Source organism: Onychostoma macrolepis, chromosome 22, assembly GCF_012432095.1.
Source record: "Onychostoma macrolepis isolate SWU-2019 chromosome 22, ASM1243209v1, whole genome shotgun sequence".
NCBI classification, from domain to species: domain Eukaryota; kingdom Metazoa; phylum Chordata; class Actinopteri; order Cypriniformes; family Cyprinidae; genus Onychostoma; species Onychostoma macrolepis.
In genome coordinates, this window is record NC_081176.1 from 17,266,073 (window position 1) to 17,287,455 (window position 21,383).

General features: G+C 32.5%; 1 protein-coding gene across 2 annotated transcripts in view; it reads right to left on the minus strand.

The window, feature by feature from the left end:
• The window catches only part of lrp1ba (low density lipoprotein receptor-related protein 1Ba), a 306,580-nt gene that overhangs the window by 263,752 nt on the left and 21,445 nt on the right, over positions 1-21,383 (minus strand). For both annotated transcript variants that reach the window (XM_058759880.1, XM_058759883.1), the window contains exon 2: positions 1,384-1,497. In XM_058759880.1, coding sequence (XP_058615863.1) covers positions 1,384-1,497 — 114 coding nt within the window. The remainder of the gene's footprint in view (positions 1-1,383; positions 1,498-21,383) is intronic.

Below are 21,383 nucleotides of genomic sequence, written 5' to 3' on the forward strand. Positions count from 1 at the left end.
TCAAATATTAACCGTTTATTCTAAGCAAGTGCAAACAGATATTAAAAATATTAACGTAAATATGGGCGTTTTTTCCTCTGGTGACTTGTTTTTGTTGTCACTGTAGGCTATTAGCATATCCTAAAATCGAAAGCACAGGCACATGCAAACACCATATCGGATTAGATAACGTCTCATGTAAACAGTTCATCGAATCTTTCAATCGGAATGATTTTAATCGGAATGACAAAAAAGTGTACATGTAAACGCACCTATTGATAGATAACCTTCCGTGCTGCGATGACGGGAAGAAGTTGGGATCAAACCACTGATTAGTGGGTCAAACCTTATCAAACGATTAATCTGCGTTAAAAAAAATATTAACGCGTTAAAAAATTTTGATTAATCGCATGCGTTAACGTTGACACCCCTAATATATATATATATATATATATATATATATATATATATATACTAACGTTATATATATATATATATATATATATATATATATATCTTTTTCTTTTCTTTTTAAAATAAATTACTTAAAAATATATGTTTTTAAGTTATTTTATATAATTAAATACATTTTAAAATTATTATATGTTTTTTTAAATAAACAAAAGTATATTATTAACAAGTATTGAGTTTGTTACAGAGAGAGAAAAAGATTTTTAAAAATGTAAAGGTATGTTAGATAAAGTATTATACTGAATATAATACAATGAATACTTTGTATGAAGTTGTGTGTTTTTAAATAAATAGAAGTAAATGAAAAACAAATAATGAGTTTGTTACAGAGAGAGATCGATTAACTTTTATAAAATATTAAAAAATTTAAAATGTGTTATATATTAATTTATATAAAGAAATATTTTTAAATATTTTATAATAATACATTATATATATATATATATATATATATATATATAATGATATAAATACATTTTATAGGTTGTAAATTTATTTATTTCAAAATAACAAGTATACAATAAACAAATAATAAGTTTATTACAGAGAGAGATAGACATGCATAAATGGATATTTTTATAAACTATAAAAATGTAATATAAATTCTCATAATAATAAAACATACATTTAAAGAGTGTGTGTGTGTATACACACACACACACACACACATATATATATATATATATATATAAAACAAATTATTTATAAAAATGTTTTATACATTATCATTCAATAAAAAAAAATCATTATAAAAGTTTTATTAGATTTTTTTTTTAATAATCCATTTAAAATAAATAAATAAAATAAATATATAATATAAATAAAATAAATAATGTCTTCTATATATACATAAATATAGAGAAATAGTTTAGATAAATGAAATAATGAAAGAAAATGAATAAATGGTGCGATGTGTTTTGTTGATGGACTCACATATGGTTGGTGTTTCATCAGAGCCGTCGGGGCAGTCGAGCTCCCCGTCACACAGCCAGCTCTCAGAAACACAGCTGCGGCCGTCCGCACACAGATATTCCTCCACGTCACACGCTTGAGGAAGAGCGCAGGGCAGGGTGGAGAGATGAAAAATGAGACTGCATGAATGAGATGTTATAACTTGTTTGTCATGTTTGTGTTAAGTATGGATGTACTGTCATAGAAAATGTTAATGCTGTATATGGGTTGACAGTAAAATGACAGATATAGTTTATGTAAGTGAGTGATACTCAAATGTTTTACACTGGATGTAAAGAGTAGACCCACAATTACCAAAAATAAATATACCCAAAAATAGAAATATGAATATAAAATGTAAGAATATTAATGTAAGAAAATAATGAAAATGATTGAATTAATATATTTTAAATATTTTACATCTATTGTTAATTAAAATAGTAATTCATTACTGTTATTTAGCTTTTAGGAAGTCTATGATGACATCTTAAGACCCATTGTATTTATATAGATAGATAGACAGAACGAAAGAACGATAGATAGAACGGTAGAACGATAGACAGATAAACTGAACGATAGAACGATAGGTAGAATGATAGAACGATAAGATAGACAGACAGACAGACAGACAGACAGACAGACAGATAGATAGATAGATAGATAGATAGATAGATAGATAGATAGATAGATAGATATAGATAGATAGATAGATAGATAGATAGATAGATAGATAAAAAGAACGATAGATAGATAGATAGATAGATAGATAGATAGATAGATAGATAGATAGATATAGATAGATAGATAGATAGATAGATAGATAGATAGATAGATAGATAGATAGATAAAAAGAACGATAGATAGATAGATAGATAGATAGATAGATAGATAGATAGATAGATAGATAGATAGATAGATAGATAGATAGATAGATAGATAAAAGATAGATAGATAGATAGATAGATAGATAGATAGATAGATAGATAGATAGATAGATAGATAGATAGATAGATAGATAGATAAATGCTGGGCAACGATTAATCACGATTCATTGCATCCAAAATAAAGGTTTTTGTTTACATAATATTTGTGTGTGTACTCTGTATATTTATTTTGTATATATAAAAGACACACACATGCATGTATATTTAAGAAAAATATGTTATGTTTATATATTAAATATATTTATATATAAAATAAATTATACAAATATAAATATATACATGTAAATACATGTAAATATTTTCTAAATATATACTGTATGTGTGTGTCTTTATATATACATAATAAATATACAGTACACACACATATATTATGTACACAAAAACATTTATTTTGGATGCGATTAATCGCCATTAATCGTTACCCAGCAGTAATATAAAAACATACATACAAAACGATATACATAAGTGTAGCAGGGAAAAAAAAAAATACTTAAAGTGTATAAACAAACAAACAAATACATCAGTAAATAAATACATGTAAGTAACAGCAAGAAAGAACTCATTTGTAAAATACATCCATATACTGATTGTGAATGCACTTGCTCAGATTTAAGTGAGTGTGGTCTTGTCGTCTGCTCTCCTCTCGAGAGTTCAAAGAGAACACATGTTCTTTCATTCGCCCAAATGCTTAAAAACCAATAGCCTCAAGTAGCTTGCAATCTACTAAAAAGTGCTCGCTCTTTTTTTATCCATGATGCATTAGTGCTTCATAAATAACCAAATAACACACGTACTGCACGAAACACTTCACAAGACGGTCCTCAGCCTAAACCCAAACAATCCCAACATCCATTTGAAATACTCTCTATCCTTATTTGCGTTGCAGTAAACAATCCCAGAGAGAAGCAGCAGGGACGGAGCCAACAAAGTGTAGAGACGGGTTTGGTACATCAGACGGCGTTTTTCTCACATTAAAAGCAGTTGAAAAGCACAAAAGGAGAAGCCAGGAGCCTTTCAAGCTGGGAAAAGTGTGCACATTTCCATAACAGAACGACGTGAAGACTGGAGCGTAATAGAGGCGCGTTTGCGGCCTCCTGCTGAGTGGATGGGCAGGACGGTTTGATGCGTGAAAGCAGCATGCGTTGTGATTACAGCGGATCCCAACTCCAATTCCAAATCGCTCTCAAGGAGATGACAAGGAAGCGCAGAGTCGAGACAGGAAGTTCAAAGGAAATATCCTGTTAGTTTGGCCCTGAGCGCTGAAGTACATGGAAACATATGTTGGACTCATGCTCTGGTAATGCGAAGAGTCAAAGCCAATATATGCAAACACAGACCAGCGTTTAAATGGGAAACCTGTAACAGTCCGTTTGCGGTAAAACGCAGCTGAGATGCGAGTGTTTTGTTCAACAGCATCTGCAGTACTGCATGAACACATTTAAAGCAGAATGTGATTCACTGGCAGTTCAGGGTGAGATGTGTTCAGCACAGTGAATATAAATTGTCACAGTTGACTGCACAAATGCTACTGTTTACACCATAGATATGCTCGTTAACATCACAGCCATGGCCTTCTTGCTTTACACTGGATGAAATAATCTCTGTTTAAAAATTAACAAACACTTTTTTAATGCAATAAATTGTTTGAATTGCGATTCATTAAAAATAATATATTAGAAATAATATCAAGAAAAATATTATACTATAATATTTTACTACACTATACTATATATACTACTCATTTGTTTTTCAGTTATATTTTTTTCTATTGTCCTATATATTACTATAACTTGACGAGAGAGAGAATAAAATTTTAAATTAGTGTATAAATGCATAAAAGCATGCATGGTGTGTGTGTCTGTGTGTGTGTGTGTGTGTGTGTATGCATGTAGGTATACAGATATAGTTAAATTATTAAACATTTATGAATTGCTTCATTTATATATGTTGTGTGTGCAACATAATAATTGTCTCAAATTATATAAATCTTGAGTAATGTATGTATATAGAAAAATGTATTCAATTATTTAATATTATTTTTTAAATAAAATATATAAATTGACATTTTAATATAAATATATAAATTGAATTAGTGTATACAAATTGTATATAATACTAAAATATGTATATTAAGTAAAATATACATTAAACTATATGTGTGTTTGTGTGTGTATGTAATATGTAATATTTGCTTCTGAATTATTGAATTATTAATTCTATAATTTATATAATTAATGCATACAAATTCTATACATTAAAAATCTATTAAATTATATGCACTTTTATGTTTATCATTTTTATATCTCATCATATGCAACTTTCTTTTGAAACAACTTTACCTGATGCCACTTTTATATTAGCAAAGCCAGTAGCCAATAATATCAAAGTAATATTTCATAATCTCATCAAATCCTAATTTCCTAAAAAAAAAATTCCTAAATACAGTTTTCCACTCTAAATCTCCCATGTAACTCAGAAAACATTGTTTCTTTCAAGTTATTTTTGATTGCCAATCCTGTTTCTTTTTTTTAAATACACTCACAGTATTGTGCAAATTCATCTATTCCTTTATACCTCCAACTAGGCTTCATTTCTCCTCGTTATATACAGCAACTGAAAACAATCAGCTCAATTCCTACTGAAAATCCCTGCATAATAAACCCAAACCATAATCTTGAAAAAATGCATTAATTCTGGAGCATGATGTAAAAAAATCAATGCAAACATATTAAGAGGCCTTCATTATTAATCCTGCCTCGATTTTAAACAAACTCTTCCATTTTTGTGCCAGATGCCAGATTATCAAGATATTACTTCACACAAACCAGGCCCTCTTACCTTAAACACGAGCCAATATACACACGCACTCCTCACTAGGAAAGCATGAATAATTCATTAGCTTATCTTAAAATTCAGTGTGGCTTTCTCACACATTATGCCTAATGTGGTTCTACGGAGCACTTTAGTCCTCCTTCACTCTGCGCCTGCTTGTTTTGTACCTGGGAAAATACGGCATGCTGAACGCGTCCCTGACAGCTGCTTTGGAAATATATTTTATGGGAACGTGTGAAATATGGATGCGAAAGCAGCTCGAATGATGAACATTCACACCGGCGGGTATCACAATGCGAATCTCGGCATGCGTTTGTCAATAAATCGAGAGGGTTTCTTGTTTGGATAAAGCGAAGAAGTCTTATTCAAGATACTTTCTTGACATGTTAAGTACTGTGATCAGTCACACGTAGCGCATTTATTGGATAAAGTATCAATGACTGATTCGAGTTTTCAGTGCTCGTTCTATAAATAAAGTCGTCCGTATGGTGACCGTCCTTGTGAATCGAGCACTTTAATGCGATGCTATTGACCCACGACCAGACATATGGAGGAAGTTCTTCACTGCTGCTTGTGCCAAGAGTAACTGTCCTAAAGACTATTAGCTGCTTCCTCTCATTTTTTTCGTTCTAATGCTTAAATTCAATGTGAATTGATCCTGTTTACTTTCTTAATGTATGTTAAGATTTTATTCAGAAACATATATCTCCTTAAACAAGTTATGGAAAGCAAAGAAGGTCTTTTTACTGTTTTTTTCCTATAGTTTTAATATATAAGTAACACATTTGTTTCTTAAAATGTTATTTTACTAAGCAAATTGAGGTGGAAGATATAGAGCCTATTATAATGCAACAATAATAAAGTGCAAAGGTAACGTCAAAGGTCACAGAATTTATTTATTTTTATCTATAGGGTAAATAATAGGTTAATTTTGAAATATATTCATAGCAACCTTGAGCAACATACTAAAAACCACTCTGAACTCCTTAGTAACTGCATAATTATGCCTTAGAAACTAGAAACGTCTTAGCATGACAGTTTTTGCGCAACTGAGTTTTTGAAACATTTGTTTAAAAATAAATAAGACATAAAATATTGTAAATTTAATTACATAAATTTATTATACATAATTAAACATTATAAATGAATTATATAATTATATACAATTTTATATATATATATATATATATATATATTGTATATATATTATATACAATTTTATATAAAGATAGATATATTTTAACAAAATTGGTCAGATTAAATATTTAAAATATTTTTATAGATATATTAATAATAAAAAATAAGAATATTAATAAATATTGGCAAACAATAATTGTTATTTATAATTAATAATTGATATAAAAATCCATGATCTAATAAGTCCATGGCCCCCTAAAGACCTTCTAACGTTGCATTTGGAGGGAAAAATAAATAAATAAATAATAATAATAATAATATTAATACACCAAAAGAACTCTATTTTCTGGAAAAAAAAATAATGCTAAAAATGTATATAATTTAAATATGAATAATGTGAGTATTAATATTAATTAATAACACTTAAATATATACATTTAATACTGCTACTACAATGCACTAAATTGCATTTAATATTTTATATATATGTGTGTGTGTGTGTATGTGTATGTATGTATACATACACATAGGGACGTTTTTTTAAATTTGAATAAAATGAAAACTAAAAGAATTTCAAATCACATGAGCCTATATTTTATTCACAATAGAACATAGATAACATAACAAATGTTTAAACTGAGAAATTGTACAATTTCATGCACAAAATGAGCTCATTTCAAATTTGATGCCTGCTACAGGTCTCAAAACAGTTGGGACGGGGGCATGTTTACCATGGTGTAGCATCTCCTCTTCTTTTCAAAACAGTTTGAAGACATCTGGGCATCGAGGTTATGAGTTTCTGGAGTTTTGGTGTTGGAATTTGGTCCCATTCTTGCCGGATATAGGTTTCCAGCTGCTGAAGAGTTTGTGGAGTTTGTGAAAGATCTGGACTGCAGGCAGGCCAATTCAGCACCCAGACTCTTCTACTACGAAGAGTATTATAATATATTATAATATATTATATTACCTTTCAGGATTCATAGTGCCTTCCAAAACATGCAAGCTACCCATACCGTATACACTTATGCACCCCCATACCATCAGAGATGCTGGCTTTTAAATTGAAAGCTGATGACATGCTGGAAGATCTCCCTCCTCTTTAGCCCGGAGGACACGGCATCTGTGATTTCCAACAAGAATGTCAAATTTGGACTCGTCTGACCATAGAACACTTTTCCACTTTGAAACAGTCCATTTTAAATGAGCCTTGGCCCACAGGACATGATAGCGCTTCTGGACCATGTTCACATATGGCTTCCTTTTTGCATGATAGAGCTTTAGTTGGCATCTGCAGATGGCACGGCGGATTGTGTTTACCGAGAATGGTTTCTGGAAGTATTCCTGGGCCCATTTAGTAATGTCAATGACAGAATCATGCCGATGAGTGATGCAGCGTCGTCTGAGGGCCCGAAGACCACGGGCATCCAACAAAGGTCTTCGGCCTTGTCCCTTACGCACAGAGATTTCTCCAGTTTCTCTGAAACTTTTGATGATGTTATGCACTGTAGATGATGAGATTTGCAAAGCCTTTGCAATTTGACGTTGAGGAACATTGTTTTTAAAGTATTCCACAATCTTTTTATGCACTCTTTCACAGATTGGAGAGTCTCTGCCCATCTTTACTTCTGAGAGACTCTGCCTCTCTAAGAAATACCTTTTATAGCTAATCATGTTACAGACATGATGCCAGTTAACTTAATTAGTTGCTAGATGTTCTCCCAGCTGAATCTTTTCAAAAAAAAAATTCAGCCCTTTGTTGCCCCCGTGCCAACTTTTTTGAGACAGGCATCAAATTTGAAATGAGCTCATTTAGTGCAAGTGTAAAATTTCTCCATTTAAATATTTGATATGTTCTCTATGTTCTATTGTGACTCAAATATTATTGGCTCATGTGATTTGAAAGTCTTAGTGTTTTCATTTTATTCAAATTTTAAAAACGTCCCAACATTTCCAGAATTTGGGTTGTAGATAGATAGATAGATAGACAAATAAATAAATAGGTGACATTAACCAAATTATTATTATTATTTTTTTCTAGATAACATGATCTGATTAATCATACACAATAAAACTAGAAACATGGAAGATTAAATAACATAAATAGGGTCAACTTTAATAGAAATGAACAGGTTTTCTAACTTGATGCAACATTTCATGCAGCACAGCACAGTAATTCCGTCATTTCTTCATCTGCACAGCTGTAAAACATTCCTCAGATAATCTGCCGCTTTTTTTAACAAGGTGCGAGTGAGTGACATTTAATGAGCGCGGGCATATCCTCATCCAGATCTGGATATTTAATTACACCGCACTGTTCCGTCTACCTGCCCTCGCGCTCCAAACATTAACTTCGTCTCCCGCCGCACGAGATGAGCGCCGCGCGCCGCAGATGATGAACGGCTCCAGCCATTGTGCAGAAGAGATGTTTGCAATTTCTCTCTCGCGTGATTAATCAATCCCAAACGCGCACAAGCTCGTTCAATTACGCCGCGTGCGTGGGTCCCATATTGATCGTTTTATTTCTGAAATAAGTGGGAAGGACGTAGGCTCGCTGCCAGCTCTTAATTATGAAATATCATTCGCGGTTGCCATAGAGATGTGACACGGTAATGAGGAACGAGTCTTGAGCGCCCAAACTTCTGCCAGGAAAAAAAAAAAATCTAATTATTTAAACTGACTTTAAAAACGGAGAACAAGTAATACAAGGATGTAATATAGATTCTTATTGGACACCAAAGCACGTTTGCAACATTAATAATGAAAAACACAGTTTTAATGTGCAGTACCATGAACTCCAGCATACCTAAACACAAAGTTTTGTTTGCCTTATGTTTGCAGGCTAATAAACAAAATGGAAAATTCAATTTTAATAAAGGGGGGAAACTAGGAAAAAGTGTGCAAATGCAAAGCAAATAAAGAGCAGATAAACAAAACAAAAAAATAGAGCATTTAGAACAAGTTGGATACAAAAGTGTGATTGATTTTTAATTTTGCTACTACTTGAATTTAGCATAGTTTTTAACTAAATGTTTCAGATAAAGTAATATAAATTCTCATATATTATATAATTATAATATATAAACTATATTTATAAACTACATATAGGCTAATTATAAAATTATAAAATATATAAAATAAAACTGATAGACCCATCCCAAAGTCATACCACCAGTTGAATTTAACTTTTATATATTTAAGAACTGCTGATTGATAAATACATAAATTAAGTAATAAATAAACATTTTAAATTCACTTTATATTAAAGATATAGTTCACCCAAAAATGAAAATTCTGTCATCATTCACTCGCCCTCAAGTAGTTCCAAACCTGTATGAATTTCTTGGTTCTGCCGAACACAAAGGAAGATATTTTGAATAAAGTTTGTAACCAGGCTGTTTTGGGGCACCATTGACTTCCATAGTAGGAAAAAAAAAATACGATGGAAGTCAATGGTGCCCCAGAACTGCTCTGTTTCCCACATTCTTCAGAATATTGTTCTTTGTGTTCAGATGAACAAAGAAATGAATACAGGTTTGGAACTACTTGAGGGCGAGTGAATGATGACAGAATTTTCATTTTTGGGTGAACTATCCCTTTAACATTAGTTTTGTTATTTAATATGAAGTTAAATAAACAAACAAACAAACACATAAACATACATACATACATAACACTCAGACATTTGGACCCCACTGTGTGTTAAGTGGCCTAAAAAATAACTGAATTTCACTGATCAATCGAAACCATTTTTCTCTATTGTTACCTCTGTTAACCCAGCTTGAAAATAATTTCAGGAATTTTCCTTCCATCTAAAAGCTGTTTTCATGCTAAAAAGTTTTGAAGGTAGAAAAAGTGTGATTTACATAAACTAAGCCTAGCTTCAAGAGTCGTTTGGAATGTCATCTCTGCGTTTCTCAGGGTCAATCAAGCTGTCTGCTCGACTGAAAGTCGTCATGAGCTTCACAAACATGCTCTCGCAATAACCTGCAACAGCTTTTAGCAACAAAAAATGATGTGGAGTCCTTGGATGCTCTTTTATCATTACAATCTAAATCACAGGACATTCTAGCTTTGTGAAATGACAAGATCCAGGCTTTCCAGCTGTCTTCATTCTGCAAGCCGCCATTTTAAAGTCTGAAACGCTCTTCTCTTATCGCAGATGTCACCACAAAAACCTCTGGTGGAGGCACCAAAAGAAAAAAAAAGTTCAATGCAATGATTTTGCATCCGTTGTCCTGAGATTTTATCTGTTTAATCAGATATCTGAATTTCTTTTATCTTTGCAAAGTCAGATTTGCAAATGAAACATCACATTTTTTGCCCTTTATTAGATAAGTACTTCCTGTGCCTTCCTGTTCACTTTAATAAGTGTTTGGCTGTAGCTTTTACTTGTGGATTCTGATTGGCTGAGTCTTTATGAACTCAAGAGACCGTCTCGCTTCAGTTTCCAAAATGTTTCTGAATCGTACGGTTTCATAATGGGGCTAGATTAGCATAACAGAGCGCCGCTTCACAGTGTGTACAGTATTTCACTCTCACTGGGACATCCTGAGTGGAATGATTCAGCTGGAATAGAAAACAATTATTTCATTTGATATCACATTCAACTGGCCTTTTTAAAAGAATCGCACAAAGGAGCTCAGATGTATTGTGAACAGCATGTCTGTTGCTAAGGCTAAGTATTAAAGTGGTGTTGAATGAATGCAACATTAAACTGTCATTTGTTGAGAATTTTTTGGTAACATGATTTTCATATAAAACTGGCAAGAAGACGAGGTGACAGTTATATCTAGAGAATTTTGGGGGTGAAACTTGGGCCAGTAAATAATCAACCAGAATACCTTAACAACCCAATTGCAACATTCTAAAAACCACTCAGAACAACACCCAAAAACACCTTAACCATAGCAACATACTAAAAACAACCCAGAATACCACCCAAAAAAAAAACACCTTTACCACAGCAACATGCTAAAAACCACTCAGAACACCACCCAAAAACACCTTAACCATAGCAACATACTAAAAACAACACATAACACCACCCAAGAAAAAACCTTTACCACAGCAACATGTTATAAACCACTCAGAACAACACCCCAAAAACACCTTAACCACAGCAACATACTAAAAGCAACCCAGAATACCACCCAAAAAACACCTTTACCACAGCAACATGTTAAAAACCACTCAGAACACCACCCAAAAACACCTTAACCATAGCAACATACTAAAAGCAACCCAGAATACCACCCAAAAAACACCTTTACCACAGCAACATGTTAAAAACCACTCAGAACACCACCCAAAAACACCTTAACCACAGCAACATACTAAAAACAACACATAACACCACCCAAGAAAAAACCTTTACCACAGCAGCATGTTATGAACCACTCAGAACAACACCCCAAAAACACCTTAACCATAGCAACATACTAAAAGCAACCCAGAATACCACACAAAAAACACCTTTACCACAGCAACATGTTAAAAACCACTCAGAACACCACCCCAAAAACACCTAAACCATAGTAACATGCTAAAAACCACTCAGAACACCACCCTAAAAAACACATTAACCACAGCAACATACTAAAAACAACCCATAACACCAACCAAGAAAAAAACTTTACCACTCAGAACAACACCCAAAAACACCTTAACCATAGCAACATACTAAAAACAACCCAGAATACCACACAAAAACACCTTTACAACAGCAACATGCTAAAAAAAAACCTCAACGCCAACCAAAAAACACCTTTACCACAGCAACATGCTAAAAACCACTCAGAACACCACCCAAAAACACCTTAACCACAGCAACATACTAAAAACAACACATAACACCACCCAAGAAAAAACCTTTACCACAGCAACGTTATAAACCACTCAGAACAACACCCCAAAAACACCTTAACCATAGCAACATACTAAAAGCAACCCAGAATACCACCCAAAAAACACCTTTACCACAGCAACATGTTAAAAACCACTCAGAACACCACCCAAAAAACACCTAAAACACCTTAGCAACCCCATAGCAACATGCTAAAAAACACTCAGGGCTGCGTTTCCCAAAAGCATCGTAAGCCTAAGAAGTTTGTAAAAACGATCGTACGACTGATCTTAATATTACGGTCTGTTTCCCAAAAGCATCGTAACTTAAGTAGCACTTGAAAATCATCATAGATCTACGAGTACTCTGGAGTAATCGTAAAGCCCTACGTGCATCTTAAGAAGACAGAATTATGAGGTCACCTGCAGGACAATCGGCAGGTTACACCTGTAACTTGATTCAAGTGCAAATGTGATTATAATTAAAGCTTTTGATTGAACTTTATTGTACACTTTATTACTTGTTTTTTTTTATTTTATTTTTTTATGAATATATAAATAAAATAATTAAAAATGGCAGAAAACAAAAAAATAGACATTTAAAATAAATGACTGGGGGAAAAAAAACAATAAAAGAAATAATGTAGGAAACACGCTTCAAAGACTGGGAAAATAGGGATAAACTCAAAAAAATAAATAAATAAATAATAATAATAATTCTGTCAATGACGAAAACCAGCCATGTATTGGACCCAGAAATAATGTCTCTACAGATATTATATACTATTTAGAATAATATTAATCTACAAATATAAGATTAATGTACTATATGTATATAATATATTATATAATATTATTATATATAGTAGATTAATATTATACTTATCACTTATATACTTATTATATTTACTTATATTATATTGTATTATATTATATACTCTAGCACTCTCTATTCTAATTCTATTTGATCTATCTGTCTTCTTTTTATATATAAAAACACACACACACACACACACACACACACACACACACACACACACACACACAGACACTTGACCCTCTATCAATTGCATATTTATTCTGCTAGCTTTTCTTGAAAAACTAAAACTAGCTTTCTTTTTTTTTCTATTCTATCTACTTGTTTCTTATAAATAAATAAAAAACAATTTAAAAAAAAAAAAAAACAACACTAGGCTACTTTTTTCTATATTCTATCTACTCGTTTTCTTTAAAAAATAAATAAAATAAAACATTGCTACGTGTACTGTGTTAGGCTAACCGAGACTTGTCATAGCACTTGTATGTTGTTGCTCTTTTGTTGGTTTTGATTGCTTCTATTGTCCTCATTTGTAAGTCGTTTTGGATAAAAGCGCCTGCTAAATGACTAAATGTAAATTATATTATATTATATTATATTATATTATATTATATTATATTATATTATATTATATTATATTATATTATATTATATTATATTATATTATATTATATTATCTTATCTGAGCTGTCTGGAACACAGCATTAGGTTAACATTTCAATAAACGAATGTGTACTACAAATACAAGCCAATTCTATAACCCAAATACCCCAAAAACAACTTTTACCACAGCAACATGTTAAAACCACTCAGAACACCACCCAAAACACACCTCCTGGAAATGTGCTAAAACAACCCAGAAGACCTTAGCAACCCCACAGCAACATACTACCCTGATGAAAACAATGAAGTAACCCATCACAGAAATCGAAATGGTTTCCACAACAAATACCATTACAACAATTACAAACCGTCAACTATTTACCATTAAAACCATTTAAAAATGGTTTCCTGTAGTGTGTTTTGGGACATATTCCATTAGGATTTAATGGTTTTAAAAAGCCATCAAAAGAAGGCGACCAATTACTAGTAGAGACCCACCATATGTAGTATAGGTAGGTGACACATTCAACCACTCCAGACATGTAGACACGTCTGCTATCATGAAATATGCTGTTTGAAATATGTAATTTCTAGAATATTGCATCTTTACAATGTCACTAACTCATTTAAGTCCCCCCAAAAGGCTGGTTGTCCAAGAAAGACAAATGCACGAGGGGACACGATAACGCGGAGAATCTCAGTGAGCAATCGGTTCAACAATGCAGCTGGAATTGCTCGCCAGTTCAGCGCTGAACAGGATCTGTCTCAGCATGCAGTGTCTCGATGTTTAAGAGAATTTGGACTGAAAGCCTGCAGTGACCAAACCTCTCATCAGCAGAAAAAAATCGAAAGGCTAGACTAACCTTTGTGTGGAGAGAGAAGAACCGCTTCAAAGTTCATTCATTGCGCAGCCTCTGGTTGTAAAAACCACCAAAAATTTAAATTCCTGAAAAAACTGGATAAACTTACACAGGTAAGAATGCGTTTGTTTGCGTTTTTAGTAACTCAGTATTCCAGGTTTTTAAACAATAGTACCTTTTAAATGTCATGTTAGCTAAAGGCTGTCTTGTTGTATTGTGTTAGTTTTGCAATGTTAGTTCATCTGCAATGATTGCATTGTCTATGTCAAATTTAAATGGACAAATTTACCTTTTTGGCAAAATACTTCTTTTTTTTTCAGTGGAAGAAAACAAGTGAGATGGGTTTGTAATAACATTACATCATTTTTTGCTCTTTTCACGCATCCTCACCCTTCTAATCTGTTCATGCATTCACTGCAGTATTGTACAGGCTACAGGAGAAACTCCAGATAAGAGAGGATTAGGAGAGCGAGAGAGAAAGAGAGAGAGAGAAGAGGAGAAAGTGCAATTACGTTGCTCCCTCAGTTGTGTAATAGAACATGGCTTTTCATCTATCAATACACGATCAACTTAATTGTTGAGTAAAAATGAGCATGTATTTGCATGTTCATGGCTCTGTCATCATGCACGTGCCTGTGCACATTTTGCTATCATAAACAAAAATTTATCATTTCCCTTTAGTGTAGAATGTAGCACCAAATTTTTATAAAAATGAAAGAATTGTCATATAAACAAATTACATTTACATAAAAATAAAGTTCTGAAACACACATATTCATTTAAAAATATGAATTTGCTTAATTAAAATGAAATAAATTAAAATAAATAACAAATTAAATTAATAATAAATATTTTAATTATACATTTAGAAATAAGTAATATTCATAATATTTATAAATTAAGTGTATTGCTAAAAATAAGTTATATATAATCTAAGCTGTCATTTGCCTATAGAGTACTAAAATAAATTATTAGTTAAATTAATAGTTATAAAATATATAATAAAATACTTTAGTACTAAAAATTGGGAAATAACATCTATATATCTATCTATCTATCTATCTATCTATCTATCTACGTATCTATCTACGTATCTATCTATCTACGTATCTATCTATCTACGTATCTTTCTATCTATCTATCTATCTATCTATCTATCTATCTATCTATCTATCGTTCTTTTATCTATCTATCTATCTATCTATCTATCTATCTATCTATCTATCTATCTATCTATCTATCTATCTATCTATCTATCTATCTGCCTGAAACTAAAAATACTATTTAAAAAGATTTCTCAAAAATCAGCTTGGAGTATCATGTAAATGCATGGAATATGAATATGAATATGAATATGATCGATCGATCGATAAAAGAGAGAATACTTTTAGTACTAATAAATAAATATTTCCAAAATATATAATATAAAACATAACAAAAATCGTTTGCCTTTAGAGCACCTAGAACGCACAAAATATTGTCATTAAATTATTTAAGTGCTGTCAAACGATTAATCGCATCCAAAATAAAAGTTTTTGTTTATACAATATCTGTGTATACTGTGTATATTTAATATGTATATATAAATACAAACACATGCATGTATATATTTAAGAAAAAGATGTTATATTTATATATTAAATATATTTCTATATAATATAAAATATAAGAACATAAATATATAAATGTATGTACATGTAAATATTTTCAAAATATATACTGTATGTGTGTGTATTTATATATACAAAATAAATATACACAGTAAACATAGATATATTATGTAAACAAAAACATTTATTTTGGATGTGATTAATCATGATTAATCGTTTGACAGCACTAATATATATATATATATGAGGTTGTTCAGACAGGACTGAAATCACTAAATCTGTGAATCACAAATTTTCCTGACCTTCCTCAGGGAAAACCAGTCCTAGTCAGTCCATACATGTTTATGTTTGTCAGTGTGTGTGTGTGTGTGTGTGTGTGCTGAAGTTGTGCTGTGAGTCCCTCAGGGTCCGTCTTTCCAGTCGCATCTCCCAAGTGAGCGAAAGCAAGAGACGGCCCTCACTAACTGATGCCACCACCTCCTTCATCCGGCCTCTTGCTCAAAGACAGATGCGGTTGAGAGGAAACTGAAGCATCAGACGAAAGGTTTCTGGCCTAAAACGCTTGTCTTGAGCGCTCTGCGGACAGTCCTGCATGTTACATTACTCATACCGGCTGACTACTCATAAATGAACTCCACTTCCTGTCAACTCTGGTTCCTCACCGGCACCTCGGCGGCTTTAAGGGCATTTAGCTGTCAGAAGCGCGATTGTGTCCACATTCAGACGGCGAGAAAGTGCCACGGAAGGGCACACAGAGACAAGACCTGAGAACTGGACACGGTCGAGAGGAAATATTCCTCTACTGTTCCAAACTGCACTGTGGGGGAGGCCGTCTGAAGACAATAAACACAGCAAAAACGCACTCTGCATAAATGACACCAAATCTGTGAGGAAAAAAACAAACCTGCATACCAGAATCCAGGCTAACTTTTGGTTGAGGCACTTATCATTGTGTTATTATATTAATTACATTACATAAATATTAGAGTTAACATATATTAAAATATATACACATATGTAATAATAAATATGTTAACTATAATGTTCAATTACTATATTTAATTTTATTTATATTTATATTATGAAAGTTAAAAATATTGATAATTAAAAAGGTATCATATTTTAAAATTATATTTAAAAAATATTTAATAATTTATAATTGTTTACATATTTAATTGTAGTAATAGTAATTACTTTATAATATACTGTACTATATAATATAGAAAAATATAACATGCACAACATACTATTTAAAATTTACATTATAAATTATAATAATAGTTTGCATATGCAATTAATTTATATTAATATTAATAATAAACAATATGTAACGTTTGTTTTGGGTTCTGTTTCATGTTCTTGTTTTAATGTCTTTTATTTTGTCATTTGTTTCATGCTGTTAGTGCCATGCACTTGTCCTCTTGTATTCATGCTATTGGTTCCTCTGCTCATTGTGTCATGTTCTGATTGGTTGCCCAGGTCATGTGTCTTGTTTCCCATTGGTTGGTTCTTGTCATGTGATCCTCTTTGTTTGCTATAAGTAGCCATCTTGTGGTCATTGTTTCTTGTCGTGTATTGATGTTGTAAGGCTGCTGTTGGTGAGTCTGTTTATGCCAAGTCTTCGTCTGTCTGGATTATGTTTGTACTTTGGATCACGCTGTTCAATAAACTGCATTTGGATTCTACAACTTGCCGTACAGTGGACTTATCTTTACACACAGATTATTTAAAATGTTATTATTTGGAAAAAATAAAAAATAAATAAATAAATAAAATATATATATATATATATATATATATATATATATATAATAACATAAAAATAATATAAAAATTTGCAACATGCAATCTTAGCATTTACATTTGCAAATTACCTCTAAAATAAACCGAACCGATTCCCAACAGTGACTCCCAAACACGTATTTCCATGTATACATGTGCCTAAATATCTATTTTTTGCATCCATCGCATTTGCATCCCATTTAGGGCTGTAACTCAGTCACGGTTCTAAGATTTAATCATGATTTGAGTGTGTGTGTAAATGCAACACCGCAGGGAACATTACAACACGACTGCGCCAATCGCTTTCACCAGCTGTAGTGCACAAAAAGTGAGCGGTTTTTGGGTCATTGCACATGATGGAATCCGCCTCATTCCCGGCAGAAACGCCATAAATGCTAAACGAGCCACAGAAATCAAAAAACATCTACAGAACACCAATGATCTCGCACAGCGGTGTTGCCCATCTGCCGCCCTATTATGGTGGAGCATTCTGCTCGAACAAAATACGGCTGTCCTGAAAGTCACTTCCCTGTTTTTCGCTGCGAGGATGAACAAACATGCAGCGTTTTTCCACTCGGGCTGATAAAACCGCGAACACATGGTGCCCTCTGTTCGACATCACGATCATACAAAGCCGTTTTGAGAGATCCTCCGCCAATATGCCGGAATGGATGTTCGCCGCCACCTGCGAGCTTTGTGGCGTTTGGCCTTCGCATGACGCCCGGACCGAGATGAGGGGCGTGCTTTCTGACGGGACTGGCTCGGGCGTTTGGCGGGCAGGGATTCAGACGGGTCCAGATAATGTCAGCGATGGTGAATGTGGCTCGAACGCTCATATTCTTTAGCGAACGGCCATCTGCTCCGGGGGAGATTCATGCTGAAAATGCAAATCAGGGGAAAGCAGGAAGTTTTCTTGTATTCACACACTGTGTCATCATTTTTTAACAGACTTAGAAGTTGCTGGCCAATGTAGGATGCTTTACAAAAAACATGGTACAGTAGGCTGCTTAAAATTATATATGGGTAAAAAAAAAAAAAAGAATAATATTCATATGGCATGATACTCCAAGTTACTTAAACGCAAACCAGGATTTTACCGTGCATACAAATTAATTTTATATTAAATTATGGTTAAATATGATATATATCATATAATACTTATTTATTGATATATTGAATGGGAATATATATATATATATATATATATATATATATATATATATATATATATATATATATTCCCATTCTTGATAAATCATACATTTTGTAAATTACTGGTTAATTATTAAATATTGTATGCCATGGTACATGTGCCAAAATAAATAAATGATAATAATTTAAAAAATAACAATAATTATAATATGGGTATATTTAAAAGATGTAATAATAATAATAATAATAATAATAATAATAATAATAGTAGTAGTAGTAGAAGGGTATATTTTTAAATAATAATAATAATAATAATAATAATTGTTATTATTATTACTATTACTATTAATTATTACTAATTATGGTAATATTAATAATATAATAATAATAATAATGACAATAACCTATTATTATTACTACTACTACTACTATTATTATTATGATTATTATTATTACTACTACTACTACTATTTTCATTGTTTTATACATAAAAAGCACATCATTTATCATATATTTTAGCAGATTAAATATTCAAAGAATTAAAAATCAAAGAATACCATGTGCAAAATTACACCAATAATACTAATTAGTAGTAGTATATTCTATTTTTAGTGTTCATGTTTCTTTACATATATATATAATTTGTAATATTTAACAAAACGCTAATTCATTTTCTTAAAACTTTAATATGTCTTTCATTTTTAATTAAGTTTCTATAGGTCTACATATAATGCACATAATTAATAAAATATTTTAGTAGAATTATTATTCAAATAATGTAATAATATAATTTAGAATATATTCAGTCATTTTAACATTAACAATAATTTAGCAAAAATGCTAATCTTTTCTTAAAAAAAAAAAAAAAGGATTTTCAGTAAATCTTCCTGTTTTCTCTGGATAATCAATTTTCATCACCCAAAAGCATTGCACAGCGCATTTTTATCAGACTCTCTCAGACTCAAAATGCACAACCACATGCCCAAAAGACCTGAAAACTGATCATCCATTCAAATGGACAGTTTTATGATTTGCACCAGACACTCAAGTAGCTACTCCATCTGCAAAACCCATTCCAATCCCCCGAGACGTCAATAAAAGCCTGTCCTTATTTACACAGCCAAGAAGTGAACCTCATCCGCCTCCCGTGGGAAACCGCTGTACCCTTACCGGACATAATTCCTGTGATCATAATATCCACAACCATTATGAACGACTGGAGTAGAAGCCTTTTCAAACATCGCCGGGCCGCAGTCACTTAACCATGCGCGGGATCAGCGGGTCAGTGATGATATGGCCCCGCTGGGCGGCACTCAGCTCGCTAATGCACACGTTAAGGGCCGTGAATGGACTGAGAGTCGTTGCGTAAGACCCATAACGGCGCTCTCGAGTGTTCTTGGGAACACACGGATCCATTATCTCCCGTACTTTTATTACGCCTAATTAAAACGTAAGGACAATAGGGTCGTTTCGTCTTTTTGAGGCCTTCAGCGGTGGACAAAATCTGTTGCTCAAACACCAGACAACTCACTTCTTATTCAACGTGTGTTGTGGGATAACATACGACCCTAAGACGTCGGAAGGTCTGTTAACGAATTGCTATCCGAATTGCGTTGTTTAAAAGCTCTAAAAGGGTCTTAATGGCACACGAACTAGAGTTTATGTCCATCTATTAGCTCAAGAGTCAGCTTATCGGACACGGACTTGGGATGCACCTGTGAACGGGTTGCATAAATAGCCCAACGGCACACTTGGACATCCCACATTGGTTCAGGTGCACTTAGGGCTCTTAAGTGAACTTACTTTTGCTGCATTGCGTATTTCGGGAGCCAGTTATTGTCTCGAGAAGCGCACTGTGAGACTTGTGTGCTAGTTCCAGTCGTCTGTAAATACGCAGGTTGCGAACTCTAGTTAAAGAGGGCGCGTGTGGTGGAAAAGCAGAGGTGAAATTGGTTTGTAAGAGTAGGAGCGTCCTTAACACGGCCCGGTAACTTTGAACCCCCTCTGCGCAACAAAAACTCACAGCAACATGCAGACGTTTCATCTGAGAAAACAATCGGAGAGAATCGTGTTTATCCAAAATAAAAGTTTTTGTTTACATAATATATGTGTGTGTACTGTTTATTTATTATGCATATATAAATACACACTCATACAGTATATATTTTCAAAATATTTACATGTATTTACATGTATATATTTATATAATTCATTATATATAAATATATTTAATATACAAATATAACATTTTTCTTAAATATATACATATACAGGTATGTGTGTGTGTGTGTGTGTGTGTGTGTGTATTTATATATATATACATAATAAATATATACAGTACACACATTATGTAAACAACAACTTTTATTTTGGATGTGATGAATCATGAATAATCGTTTGACAG